This window comes from Columba livia, chromosome 14, assembly GCF_036013475.1.
Source record: "Columba livia isolate bColLiv1 breed racing homer chromosome 14, bColLiv1.pat.W.v2, whole genome shotgun sequence".
NCBI classification, from domain to species: domain Eukaryota; kingdom Metazoa; phylum Chordata; class Aves; order Columbiformes; family Columbidae; genus Columba; species Columba livia.
The window spans coordinates 7,346,710-7,361,446 of NC_088615.1; the positions used below are offsets into that span (position 1 = coordinate 7,346,710).

Consider the following 14,737-nt stretch of genomic DNA (forward strand, 5'->3'; position numbering starts at 1 on the left):
CTGCAATAACCATGTAAGCAGGTTATACCCATCTTCTGAACTGAAGCACCCATACTATGATATCTCCAACCCCAGAAAGAGTAAAGCTTTAAAACCCTGACTGCCCTGGAGAGTGGTGTCGTTCGCAGTTTTGCCTCTCTGGTCATTCTAGCACCCGTCAAGTTGTTGCACGGCAGGAGCCACATCTCATGCTCTGGAGGAAATCCCCTTTGCCAAACCCCTGGCTTTAGTTTCAGTTCTCTTGATCAGCTGCTCTTACCTTTCTTACCTGCTTCCTTGCCTGCTCTCTCCTCGCTAAATCCAGGGCACCGGCTCACAAGCTCCCTGCCTAATGAGGTGTCCCCAAAGCCTTGCTTTGGCACTTGTACAGGAATCTGTGGTCAGTAGTGTCACTGCCACCTCCTGGGCTTTCGGAGGACCAGAGCTCACTCTGTGGGCTGCAGATGCAGATTCACACAAATGCTTTGCAAGAGATCTTGGATTGCTCAGCTTCAACCTGCACCAGCCTGTTTCCTTCCCAGGCCTGTGGAGTGATGGCACTAACTACCCCTGTTTGCAGAAGACGGTCGGTCTCCCTCCCCTTGGAGGCATTGACCAGATGGATCATTATGGCTTTTGGGTAGGAGACATACAGATGAGCAAGCATACACAATATAGGTTCTGCATTTGTCGTGTGTAATATGCCAGGGGGTGAAAGGTTGAGAAACCCACTTTGGCAAATGGAAATAGCAAAAAGGGCATATTTTGGTGGCTAAATGAAAGCCTCTTCTGCATGTGATTTTTCACGCTTCTGCATGTATAACTTGAACACAGAGAAAGGACAAATTAATGTGTTTGGTCAGACAGAAATACACCAAATTTATTGTTTTGAGAGATACAGGGGAGTATTTCTATGTGGCTGTGGTAGCTATAATGTTTTGGCAACACAACATCCCACCAAAATAAAAAGACATTCACCCAAGAATGTCTCTGGGCTCAGTCCTGGAGGTGGATGTCCCAGCCCTAAACCTCTGTGGGCAGTGGTCCATTGCCAGGAGTCTGTTTCATGCTCCCGTTTAGGGTGTTGGTCCTGAAGATGTACGACCTCCCTCTAACTGAGCCTTCAGTGTGGATACTTTCTGGCTTGTTCTGGCAGCGGAAGAACATAAGGAAACCATTCCGGTAGTTCTTGTTCATCCATCCATAGAGCAGGGGGTTGACAAATGTAGAGCACATGGCTCCGACGTGGAAGACAGTGTACAGGAGTTTGTACTCATGGAAGATAAGAACCAGATCAAGATCAATGGCAAGCTGGAATATGTGGAAGGGGAGCCAACAGACTGCAAATACCACAACTACCATCACTAGCATTTTGGTTGTCTTCCTCCTCCGGCACTGGTTTTCATTCCTAGAAGTGGGACTGACATGGTTTTTCAGCTTGAACCAGATCCTGGTATAAGCATAACAAATAATTGCAAGAGGAAAAACATACTGCAGGAGGAGCATGGACAGGCTGTAGATAGTGGCATCTCTGTTATTACCAGAGGGCCATTTTTCTGAGCAGACAGCCATTTTGAGGTTGATGGATGGGATTTCCTCATACCGATACTCTCTGAAGATGGCCAGAGGACCTGCTAGGACAGCTGCTGCTAGCCACATGATGGTGATGATGGTGAAGCTGAGCCTTTTGGAAATCCTGCTGTCCAGATGGAAAACAATACACCGGTACCTATCCAGGGCAATCACAGTCAGGGTGAGAATGGACACATGGACACTCAGAGCTTGAGCATAAGGGACCAGATGACAAAGAACAGCTCCAAACTTCCACTCGTCCAGGAGTGTGTACACCAGGGTGAAAGGCAGACAGAGCGTGTCCACCATCAGGTCTGCCAGGGCCAAGTTAGCTATGAAGAAGTTTGTGACGGTCCTCATACTCTTGTACTTCACTATGATGTAGATGACCAAGGAGTTGCCAATGAATCCCAGCAGAATGATGAGGGAGTAGGCGGCAATCAGAACAACCTGGACCCCCAGGATCTTGGTGCTGTCCATCATAACACTGCGGGACCCTGCGAGATCCTGGCTAGGTGTGACAAGGTCCTTGGCATGCCAGCCCTGGGGCAGCTTCTCGTCTAATGCTGTCTTCTCCATGGTGAGGGTGCTGTTGGCTCCCTCCAACAGTCCCATGGCTGGCCTGAGCCCTTCTGTCAGGAGGAGAAGGAGGTCTGGAACACAGACACAGCAGAAGTGAGGGCACAGGAGATAGCAGAGCATCTGCAAGAGCTGAGACTCAAAGGGTATGTCCCACACACCATTTCAGGCTAAACAGCAGCAGCAGTGACATCCTCCTTCCTTCTCCCTCACCCCACATCCTTCCTCACACCAAATGGCTTTTCACCTCTCTTACACCTCCTGTTAGAGCCTGTGATCGATTCCCCAAGGAAAAGTCAAGGGAAAATGCAACTTTTCACACAGGTTTCTGAGATTCTGTTTGAACTGAACAGGAAAAAAACTCTCAACCAGCCAGGGCCAGACTGGTAGGTACTGGAAAGATCTCCTGCTCATGAAGCCCCTTTACACACAGCCTCTCCTACTTCTTCGGGACAGGCTTTGTAAAACGGGGAAGTCGCTTCAAATAAGCCAAAATTTGGGACCTCTTGGGGCTAATGGAAGAAATTTATGATGGCATCAGTCATCTTGAATGAGATTTACTTGCCTACAAAAATGCCCTGAGTCGTAACTCCTTAGAACTGGGAAAGGAGAAAAACAACAAGACAGCCTCAAATTCAAGGTGTTCTTCTCCACCTACCCATAACGATTTATTTCTAAATCATGCAGTAGTGGTTTTTTTCAGTTTCTTATTTCTCACATCTCCAGGTGAAAATACCTGCCACCCTGTCTCTGCATGAGTCTCCACCACTGCTCCTGCTAGTGATGCTACTACCTAAGACCAGTACCCCCTGCTCCTGACCCCAGGTAACATGGTTAGCATAACTAATGCCATTTTATGAGTTAAGCAGCCATTTTCTGTGGCCAAACGGGTCACATATTCACACCCTTTCCCTCATTATCAGGCCCTGAAGGTCCTGTGAACCAAGCAGACAAACTAAACAGTTTTATTCTTTCCCTCCCTGCCAGCCTCAAGGTTCCTGGGCACCAGGATGATTACTCCCATCCTTGCTGGCCTTGAAAGCCACAAACACCTGACCAGACAGGTTTTGATGGCCCCAACAGATGAACAGGGAAGCTGAACAGCATCCAGAGCCCAGTCCATAAAATCAAGCAGTTACAAGTCCTAAGTACAGTGAGACCCGTGCCCCGCTGTGGCCAGGGACACTGCCACTGTCCTCTGCTTCCTCTGAGGATGGAGTGACTCATCTTTTTAATGACTTTTGAGTCTAGATTCTGATTGTTATATAGATACAGCAAACCATGTACTAAGATTTGACCCAATCTGCAGGGAGTCCAGATGGTTAGAAATCGTAATTTAAGTTCTATTATAAATTCTGTGTTACTTAGGTGATTAGAAATCATAAGTTGTATTATAAATTCTGTATTTCTTAAATGATTAAAAATCATATGGTCTAGGTGATTAGAAATAACAAATTGTACTATAAATTCTGTATTGTGCTGCTTATAGATTGTACTACATTGATTCACCTTGTAGAAATCCTGTGCCATTCTAATAATAAATTCTGTGCTATACTATTCATAATAGCTTGTTAAGAAAATACGGCTTTAATTGTAACCAAAGCTTTAATTGTAACCACCATTTAGTGCCATCATCATTCTGCTGAGGATCTCTAAATGAACCTGTCTGTCCCCTTAGTGTCGGTGGCACTCGGGCATCCGCCAGCTCTGCAGAGGAGGGAGCTCCCGCAGGGACATGCATGTGGAGGGGACAGACCGCCGAGGCTGTGAACAAGCCTCCCGCAGAGCTGCTGCTGAGCGTCCAGGCGCAAACAGGCCCGAGAGCCAAAGTCCAAGTGTTAGCGAGACTCCTGCCACGTGGTGCTAAAACATCTGCGTGAGTGTGGCTTCAGAAGCAGGGGGACCGACTGATGAGCCAGAACTGACTCAGTCTGGAACCTGCAGCTGGCGTTTGGTGCCGTTGTAACAGCGTGGTGTTGTCGCTGCAGGGTTTTCATTCAGTCCAAACACAGCAGGAGGAAAGCCAGCTCTGTTCCTGGCTCCTTCTCAGCCTCCGTGTCTCAGAATTGCTACTGGGGTGGACGTGGCCCCTCACATCTCCCCAGCGTTGTGTGTGGGGCCCCCATTCCCACTGTACACTTGATCAAAAGTGAGTGAAAGTCATCACTCTGCCCAAACAGGGTGGTCTGCAGAGCACCATGTTTTCTCCGACCTGCAGAGAGGGAGATAATGCCCTGCCACGGAGGGAGGGAGGCACAGGGCTTAAATGAAGCTGGAAATTAGAGGCAGCCTGCTGGACGCCTTCTCAGCCTCCCTGAGGAATGAACTGCTCTGGGTTTGTACCTGTTAGATGGGAGCACTGCTGACTGGGTGCTGGTGGGTTCCTCAGGTCCAAATGTTTAAGGACAGCCTGTCCTTGGGAAGAGAGAACGCTTTCTCTGCAGAACACCTGCATTTCAGCTAGTTCCTTAAACAAATCACGTAAAATAATGGTGGCAAGATGGTAAAGGTGGCAGCAATTACATTGTAATTAAAAATAAATGGCTGCTTGTTCTTTTATCGCTCCTCAGAGCAAGGGTTGTGATTGCCCTTTGGGAGCTGCTCGCAGGAACCTGCCTGGCCAGCTGCAAACCCAGACCCCTGCAGAGACCCAGCAAAAGGGCTGCCTGCAGTAGAACATCCCTGCACACTTCTTTCTCCTGCCCTCCCCACGTCTGTTGGCTTGCCCAACTTGTCTGACTCTGATTTATGCCAATGATTCCTGTAAAAGCAGTTGTTGGGCTCAGACACTGATAATGGAGACCTTATAGCTACTGTTAGAGGGTAGGAAGGTAAGCTTTTAAGCAGCAGGAGGGGAAAAATGGGTGGATTTGCTGGGGTGACAGTTTGCATTAGGGTGATCTCAGACCGCTATGACACAGTTGCCCCCAGCCCTGGGAAGGTAACCCCAAAGATAAAAGGGTGCCCCACCTTCTAAGGCAGGAGAGAGGAGCTCAAAGCCACCCTGCTCATCCAAGACAGTGGGAAACAGAGCAAGGAAACAGGCAGGACCCTGGGCAGGTGGCACAGCCACAGCCTCTTCCACAGAGCCTGACCCACACAGCCCAGCCCGGAGCCTCCCCGTGCTGCCCCGGGCCCCAAAGCAAACCTCACTGCCAGCAGAGCAAGATCTATGAAGGAAACATCAAGGGCTGGGCACACTCTCAGTGTCTGTGCTTTCCCTGCTTCCTCTCCATCTGGCTTTTTCTACCTTCCATATTGTCTAGCATTACTTTCTTTATCACTTTCTTTATCACTATCCTCTTTTCTGTGGCTAGCCTGTCTCATTTATCTTTGGTACCCAAGTCATGTGGACACTTCTCTCCCTTTTCCCTATCTCACCCACCAGCTGGCTGCCAGTTCCCGTGTTCACATCTCAGGCTGTTTCCTCTCACTGGAGACTGGCAGCTACCCACCATCTGAGAGGAGCCAGGAACGTCATGATTATTGGAGCTGTTTTGCTTCCTAACAAAATGACCTTAATGGACTTATTATTTGATTTGGTTTGCTTTGGTTTTTTTTCCAAAGGGGAACTATTAAAAATCAATTAAGGCATTTTAATTAAGCGGCAAAATGGTCATAATAAATGTTGCCACTCCAGGGGCTTCCTGTAGGTCGCAGGGATGCTGCTAGGAGTGGATTGAGGTCCATTCCAGCCAGAAATGGGAGTGCTGGCATATGTGCAGGCTGCTACCAGGCACACGCTCCCATGTCCAGCGGGCCTGCCAGGCTAGATGGAAAAATCCTTGGAGCTGAGAGCCAGCTGCTTTTGGGAGAAAAAATCAACAGGGCAGACCAGGAGGACACAGAAATACTACCCTAGGCCCTTTCCTCTGCACTGGGCTGCCATGAAGGGATGCAGAAGCAGGGTATTGCCTGGATCCTGCTCTCACCTTCTCCTCCAGCTGGGATTCAGCCTGAGGCAGGGCTGGGACCCAGGGATGGCTCCCAATGAGGCAGAAGCACTGCGCCCTGTGCCAGGGGGAGGGGGAAGCACAGAGGAGCTGCAAAATCTAAGACCTCTGCTGAGCACTTGTTTACAGAGAGCCTGGACTAGATCCTCGGGACTCGGACAGACCTCTGCTCCCTGGGGCTGCCCCAGGTCCCTCTGTGTCCCTGCTGCAGCCCCACGCATGCAGCCAGCCCAGTCCTGATCTGTCAGGGTACATCCACGCCTGGCAGAGCCATCTGCAAAGCCTGGCAGGGTTCAGAAAGCAGGGCTGGAGGGGTGGGCAGAGGGCTGGAGGAAACAGAGCTTGTTAATTAAAATTCCTCTTTTTGTCCCAAGCAGTGAGACTGGGATCGCTGTAGCCAGCATGGGGACAAGAGGTGCACAAAAGAGGGAGGTAAGGACAAAAATTGTTCAGACTGTAGCCAGGAATTAAAATCCTATCGGAGTTATCATTGATTTAAAAGGAAGGAGTGGAAGGACTTGGCCCAGCCTCTGCTCTCTGCTCTGAATTTGGCTAATGACAGCCACAGCCTCTTTCTACTGCAGCACTGGGGTGTGAGTGCAGAGGCTGATGGAATTTTTCATGGCTCGGCTCACAGATTTATTCCATGCTGTGTCCTTTCTCCAAAGCAGCTCAGCTCCATGAAATCCCTTCACCTCCAGCAGCCCAGTCTGGAGCACTGACCCATCTCATCCCCAGCCCCACACCTGGCAGCAGTCAGGTGTCTGTGGCAAAGAGGTCTGAGACTGTTCCTCATCCTCAGAACTCAGTTGTCACCTTGGGGCAAGCCACCTTTTACCACCTTCATGTTCCCCTGCGGCACTGGAGAGGCAGCAGCATTCAGCCCTGAACACGCCTGAGTTCCCTCAGGCTGGGAACAGAGCCCAAGTTTGCTAACTCCAGCCTCCTGCACTCACCACCAGAGAGGACTCTGCATCTCTCTGGATAAAACCTGAACACAGATTTCAGGAGCAGCATGAAAATGAAAAATGTGAATGATGGAAGAGAGCGTGTTTTGCCTTCTCTGTTTGATGGGCTGGTTTCAGGGCAAATAGCAGCTCTAGGATGACTTCCTGAAACCAAAGAGCAGACAGAAATTGTCCCAGGTGCTTCCATCTCTGGTGAAGGGGTAATTGCCCCACTATGATGCTACGGCAGAAGGGAAGACCCTCTGGCCTGGCCATCATCTGCTGCAGCTTTGTAAATTATCTATCCAGATCAGGCCCATTGGTGAAGAAACCTAACAGCATCAGACACGTACTGCCACCCCTGCACTTGCAAAACTCCGGGGCCTCGGAGCTGCTCCCAGGGGACCCAGGGTAGAACTGGCACCAGGAGACAAAGTGCAAGGAGGAGGAAATACACCAGGAATTTCTTGTGGTTCCTTGTTGTAAATATCTGCACATCCTTGCCCAGGCTGGAGCCACAAAAGTCTCTGAAGGGGACAAGGCAAGGAGGATGTCTTAGTCACTCAGCTCAGGACAGGGTGATAAAGGAGGTGATGAGAAGTGATTTGGCAGGGATACAGGCTTTCTCCTGGAATTTTTTCCTGCAAAAGGCAGGAAGGAGCAGTGCAGAGTCCGTCTGCGCTGTGGGACATGTCATGGGAGCAGAGCAAGGATGCCAGGGACAGGGCTCAGCGGGTGACACTGCGATGGAGACACAACAGTTGTTGGGGCTGTAGAAGGGAAGAAATAGCTTGGTGGAATGATCCTGGCTAACCTGGGGAGTCTGTTACCTCCTGAAATTTAGGGAGTCTGGGGTAGATAAGACAAGGGAGGAAAGGGAAATAACAACCCACTAACAGAACAACAAGGGAGCAAACCCAGTATCCTGCTTTGGGACAGACCAGAAACTCTGTAGGTGAAATTCAGGCTACAACAGGACTACAAGAGGCTCTCTCTGTTCAAGAATTAATATGCAATGAGTGCAGAGAGCAAACAAGAACCAGTTTTATTCATGCAGCCCCCTATCTCCCTTTGCATCTCTGTTTTTGAGAGCACTGGTCTCTGGCAGCAAGACAAGTGCCAGCAACGTGTGCAGTCCCAGCACGGAGGAGCTGACAGGAGGTTTGTACCAAGGCACAAGGAGGCAGATTGTGGGAGAGATCAGGATTTCTCAGATAGCTGCACAACTCAGCCCCACACCTGCAGCATGCTGCTTCTGTAGCTGTACGTGCCTGGTTTCTGCAGCCTCCTGGAGCAACCTGCTCTTCTGACGGCGCTCGCTCAGCATCCTGCTTCCCGGACTCCTTGCTTCTGCTTGGGGACCGTTCAAAACTCTCCTGCTGATATTTCTTGTTCACTTTTTCTCTATTCTAGCTCTCAGGGCTGTCCATCCCCAAATTCAGCTTCCCAAAGATGCTCAGACCCTTTTTGCTCAAACCATGTGGCATGGCCAAGACCTGGCTCCATCTCAGCCCTGCCGCTTGGATCAGCCCTCCCCGACCCACCTGCAAAGGCCAGAGTGTCGTCCTCCTTCGGGAACCGAGCCGCTCACCTCGAGTTATCGTCTCATTGCTGGCCAGGATGGAGCCCTTCGTCCTCTCCACTCTCTGACAATCAACCTGTGGCAAAGGGGTGAAAAGCACTTTTCTGCAACTGTCCTCTGAAAAGCGAGGAAGTCAGGCGAGGATCTGGGCTGCCGGAGGATGCTTCATCGCCAGGGGTAGCTTTGGTACCCCAGCCTGCGCATCCAGAGAGCAGCCTCTTTGCAGGGTGACTGGCAGCCCCCGTCTTACAAAGCTGGATGCTGTGTTAGCTCCTGAATGAGAGAAAGGCAGGGAGCGTGTGTTTAACAAACAGAAATGGAAAAGGGGAGGGAGCCTGCTGCTGCTGTTTATACAGTGTTCAGCCACTGAGGGGCTTCTTGCATCAAGGAGAGAGACGCTTTTCCATCACATCCAATTCCCTCTCCAGGGAAAGGTGGTGGGAGCTGGAGGTTTGCAGCCTCCTCATCGGTAGCATTGACCTGGGCAAGTGTCCATCCACCCTCACTCTACAGCTCTCCCATCCACTCAGGCTTTAAACTCATCAGGACTGGTGTGGTATTGTCCAAGAGTGGATCTCCCCTGCAGCAAGAGGTCTGCAGGTCCTGCAGCTCCGCAGAGCCTTCACGGACCTCCCCCCATCCACCTCTGCCTGTGTGTTTGTACAGCCCCCACGCAGAGCAGTCTGCTGCTGTGGGACAGGCCTCAGGCACTCTTGGGATGCACATAAAAGTAATGGTGAGAAGTTTTAGACACTTGGCAATGGCTCGGTCTGTTCCAGAGCCAGATTCAGTGTGGAGCTAAGAATCCAAGTGAGTTTCTATTTTAGGGTGCTCAGCACTGCCCACATGTCTGGAGCAAGAGAGAGGGAGAGGCACAAAAGCAGCATCCTCATGTGCCAAATCCAAGCTCACAAGAGTCCAGGGAAGCATCCTGCAGGCAGCACAGGGAAGCAGGAGAAACACAGCTCCCTACCTGGCCATAGGTTTTGCCTTCAAAGAGAAGATGTCAAGTGTGTTCCCAGCATAGGATTTCCACCACGGGCAACTTGCGAGTTTGCAGCTCACCTGGGCTGGGATGCTCCCAGAGGTTAGGGAGGAGGACACTTCTCGGCTTTGAGTATCTACAACTAGAAGTTTATCAGAGGAGCCTTGCTGTTCAGCCCCACAGTGTACGTTGGTTTCCTTTCCTCTATGAGAATGGAAACAGAGAGGGTTTTCAATCAGCTTTATGTGCCACAGAAGTCACGATACACCAGCAAAAAGAAAATGTTCCAATGGCTCAGCAGAAAAAGGAGAGTGAGAACATTCCTGAAGTAAATCACACAAAATGTGGCATTTGAACCCAAGACTCAGACAAGGGTCCTCATGAGTCTTCCTTCCCTCTCCTCTCCCCACTTCCCCTTGAGGAAGGAAAGGTTGGCGCCGACAGACAGGCAAATCCAACAGCTGCACTAGCTGGATTTTTGTGGGAGTCTTGTGTCTTTGTTTTCCCTGAGGCTGTTGGTGTAGCTGCTCTGGAGAGCATGGAGGGGAGCGGGACAAGACAAACATGCTTGAAAGGGGCCATTGCTGTGTCCCAGCAATCCACAGGGAGAGGCAAGGTACAGCTAATGGGATGTGAGTGGTGTGTGCTATTCCACATGTTCCCAGTGGATGGATACTCCTCTCTAGGGTCCTCAGCCTGGATGGTTGATTTCTGCTCAAGAGAAAGATTTTTTTCCACCTTTCTCTTCTGGCTTAAGATTTTTCTGCCCACAGTACTTTGCTACAGCTCCCCACTTTTCTCTTCCCTGGGCTGGAGTAAGGTGCCTGGGGAAAAGGCAGTGACTGACAAGAGAGAAACTCGCTGCAGCCTGAAGCTGTGAACCTTCATCAGGGCCATGGGGTAAATTCCAGTCATTTTTGGCACATGGTATTTGCTGGATGACAGCAAATGCAAACCCTTAAATCATGGATCAGCCAGTGCAAGTCCCCAAGACCGTCCTCTCCCACGGTCTCAAGGGTCCAGCAGAGAGGTCAGCACCAAAACCCATGATGCTCCCAAGCATCAACTCACCTCTTCGACCAGATAACTTAGTCAGCCAAAGAGACCTTGTGCATGGCAGAACAGGCAGAGCCCGTGAAGGGAGAGCTGCCCATGATCCATGGTGATGCATGCGGATACAAATCATCCCCCTGCAAGTGATCCATCTGCGACATGGAGCAGTGCCAGACGGGAAGGTCGAGCTCTCAACACGCCTGTCGCTCCAGCTGGCAGCCACGGAGCTGAAGTTTGGCCCCTACTCCCTCTGCGCCCTCCAGCTCCCTCTCCGGGATCCAGGCTCTTCTCCCAGCACCACAGATGCGGGCTGCCTGCCAGCCTGCCTCATCTCACCCAGCTGCAGCAGAACCACTGCCGGCAGCGAGCACAGGCAGCGTAGCCCCAATGCTGCCCGGCCCCCGGCTTCTTGGCAGCAAAGGGGCACCCAGGTGTGCTGTGGCAGAGCCTCTCTCTTCTTAGTGGGTCGAGAGGAGCAGTTGTGGCAGAGCCTGTCTGGAAGCATGAACACCGAGTTGCAAAGAGACCTCCTCATGCAGCTATTAACAGCAGATCCCAAAGCAGCTGAGGGTCTTCCCAGCCTCAGTCCGCAACTACACCCCGAAGTACAAAGATGGGGAAATACAAGGATGGTCCCTTGCACAATCCCAAGGTGTCGAAGGCTCCACAGCCCCAAACAGAGGTGCCCTGAGATATTTGCACACACAAGGTACACACAAACACCTGCACAGGTGTGCCGGGAGCCTCGTGTCCTTTCCAACACAATGGGATCATTCAAAGGATCTTTCCAGCCCAAAAGCCTTTCCCAGTGGTTGGGTTTTGATTAGGCAAAAGCGAATCTGCTCATCTGCTCTTCTGAGTATACAACAATAGATTTTATGCTCCAGGGAGCAAAAATGATGTCAAAAGGCCAAGAAGTGGGGCAGAGGGCTGCCTTTTCATCGGCCCGTGATCTGCTCTGCCTCAGAACGCAGGCAGGTCCTCAGTCAGAACACTTTGCAGCTGTAAACCATACTCTGTAGCTCAACTTCTGTCATAAAGAAAGGCATATTATCTGATTGTTCCCTGGGAGAAATCTCTCAGAAATCTGTTACCAAGGCTTCCAGATGCTCCAGTTCATCCTGCTTCATCTGGAGCAGCAACACTGACATACTTTAAAAAGCAGCTTTTCATTTTTCAAACATCTGTTTAATTCCACCTGCGTGTAACCAAAATATTTCCACTGCTCCTTCCTGTGATGTCAAGCCTGTGTTTTGCTGAGCAGCTTCAGGAGCACCAGCATGTTGTGGTAACATGAAAGCCCCTTTTCCATTTGAGCCCTGGAGTTCACAGATGCCATGGATTTGGGAGCCTGTGTTGCATTTGGGAACTAAATTAGCCACAAAGCTGCTCAAAGGTGGGAGGGAGGATGGAAAGCTGGCTGCACCCTCTCTGAATGTAAAAGCAGGTTCTCATTTCGTAACTGCTTTTTGTCCCAATATGAGCATTTCTGGAATTAGTGGAAGAGCAGAGATAGCATCAGCGACAAGGTTTTGCTGAAATACCTGAGCAATCTGGTACTGCAATGAAAGGCACGGGAGAAGCAGGAGGAGACCCTGGAACTGCCGCAGCTCTGCTCTCCTTCGGGGCAGACAGGAGAAGGGGACACTGAGGGTGTCTTCAGGACAAGGATCAGTGAGCCAGGAATGAGGAGATCATATGGAAAGAGATTACTGGGGTTTGTGTGCTGGAGAGGACACACATCACCAAGCTTCAGCTCCTGACAGAGCGGTGAGCAGATAGGGACAGTTGAGGCAAACCCACAGGGCTCATTTGATTAAGTTGATTAATGCCGAGGAGGGTTTACCCTTTCTGCTCCTTTCCTACCACTGGATCTCGCTCCAACATGCAAAATCCCCTTGATAATCCTCACATCAGGGCAGAAGGACTCGGGCAGCTCAGCAGGGTCCCTCCAGGCAGACACCAGCGGCTCTGACCCCAGAGCCAGCTCCTGCATTCAGCTGCCATTTCTGCCAGTCACTGCACTCAAAGCTTTGCTAATTTATTAGAGGGTTGTTGCTTGCTGTTTGTGTACCGAGCCAGCTAGAAAACAGCTTCTGTGAAAGAGGATAATTGCAGCCAGATAAGCTCTTCAGAGCCAGGACCGCAAAAATATGATACATTGTACACCAGGAGTTGTCCAGATAAACTAGAAATCCGGCTGAATTTTTGGGTAGGAGTGTGCTTCCCCGTTTGTCACAGACTCCCTGCCTGCCTTTGGGCAAATCCTTTGATGTATCTCAATTCCCTGTACGTAAAAGAGGTGATAAAAATGCTTCACCCCGGCACACGCGCAGTGGACGACGTGCACTACGGGGGACTGGCTGCTGGGATGCGCAGTCCCTGCTGCGACAGCTGAGGGATGACGCTTCTGCCCTGTGGGATTGCTTCCTACGTTGCCCATCTCATTTAGGTAGCGTGTTCTGCAAGCAGGGTCTTGCTGTCCCAGGATGGAGATGCCTGCTTCATATTCCCATGACAAAGTTACAAATCTGTGGTCAGTCTCGTTGCTCCTGAGATGACAAACGGCGCTGTAAATGCTGGGTTGTGACAACAGGAGCAGGCAGGGCTGGATGGGCTGATGGCAGCTCCAGCTTGAACTGTACCTAATTGTCAAGACTGAAGGAGATGCAGGTGCTTGCAAAAAACTCAGAGCATGGCGTGTTTTCCACAGGCTTGCTGTTGCCGAAAGGCTGAGCCCTGATGCTCAGCTCCACCACAGAGGCAGCAGCATCACGTTTGCTGGTTCATTACCTTGCTCCATCTTGCCCAGTCCTGCAGGGACCCACCTGAGCTGTCAGCAAGGAGCAGCCATCCACGCCGTGCTCAGCTCTGCAGTGCTGGGCTGGCGGCAGTGATAGTGCACACCGGTGCTACCGGAGCGGGAGGGTCAGATCCACTCCTGATAGAAACCCAGGCATTTGGCTGGGAATCCATTTGGCTCCATGTTCCCCAGAAATGTAACTCAGAAACCACCGTGTGACACTAAGAGAGGGGTATGTCACCAAGTCCCCCAGGAGAAAGAGCGGCGTCCCCAGGGTACAAGCGGAGCATGCACAAGCCAAGCAGAGACAGTGCTGGAAAGCACAAAGCCTTATAAAGGCAGCGCTCTGGGTTTGTCCTTTCAGCTCTTCCAGGCGACAAAAAGAACGGCTCACAACCCTAATTAACTGGAACATGCTAATACCACTGAGCTTCCCTGGCCAGCAAATTTGGCACGAGGCATGTGGGACACTTTCCAAACAACTGCTCAGGGGAGCATGTGCCTGCAATTTATTATTCGATGAGCAGCATTTCTACTCTGACTCCACTGAAGAGCTCAGACCAGACACGTGAGGGAGGTGAGTCTGGAGCCTGCAAATCCACTTCAAAAGCCATTTCATGCTGGAAGGAGAAGAGGCTTATTTCTCCCCAGGCATTAAATGTATTTAAGGTCCCAGGGGAAATACAGCATCACCTCTGTGAGCGCCCAGGGCTTCCAAACGCTGCCACATGTCATGCTAAGCTTCCCAGGGGGAAAACCACGTTCCTTCAGGGTGACATTTGCTCTGGGCAGAAGATGCACAGCCTCCCATGGCACCCTTGTTTGAGGACCAGAGTGGTGTGCATTGTCATTTTGCAGATCGAAGTGGAGGAGCACAGCCAGCCTTGGTAGCCGGACAAAGGGGCAAGGTGGCAGGGGCCACAGCGCCGTGTCTCTGGGATGGGTTACTCCCTGTTTTGACAGCTGTCCTGGGCAAGGCAGTGTCCTGGCTTATTCCCCTGGAAAAGGAGGGAGAAAGAGCCTGCCTGGCTTCTATTACAGATAAAACAGTCTATGAACTTTGAACGGGGAGCAAAGAGCAGGGCTCTGAAAAAGATCCATTCATCCCCGTGGTAAGATCCTCCCTCTTGGTGTTCACCGTGCTGTCAAAACTGGAGGCAAAAGCGCAGCCTCCCGAAAGCCACCGTCTGGCCCTGACCTCAGCTTCAGCCTGGCTGGCTCCTGCGGTGGCCCCGGGGCCGTTCAGGACAGCTCCAGCACAGGGCTTGGGTGGCAGCAAGCTGC

The 14,737-nt window shown here is 51.1% G+C and overlaps 1 protein-coding gene across 1 annotated transcript; it reads right to left on the reverse strand.

Annotated features, from left to right (window-relative positions):
* Positions 1 to 838: 838 nt before the first annotated feature.
* LOC102097148 (neuropeptide Y receptor type 2) lies at positions 839 to 9,505 on the reverse strand. Its single transcript, XM_005503402.4, has 2 exons — positions 8,575 to 9,505; positions 839 to 2,204 (listed from the first exon to the last, which is right to left on the reverse strand). Exon 2 carries the CDS (start codon positions 2,164 to 2,166, stop codon positions 1,003 to 1,005), a length of 1,164 nt encoding a protein of 387 aa, XP_005503459.1. The 5' UTR covers positions 2,167 to 2,204; positions 8,575 to 9,505; the 3' UTR covers positions 839 to 1,002.
* Between the last annotated feature and the right edge of the window lie 5,232 nt (positions 9,506 to 14,737).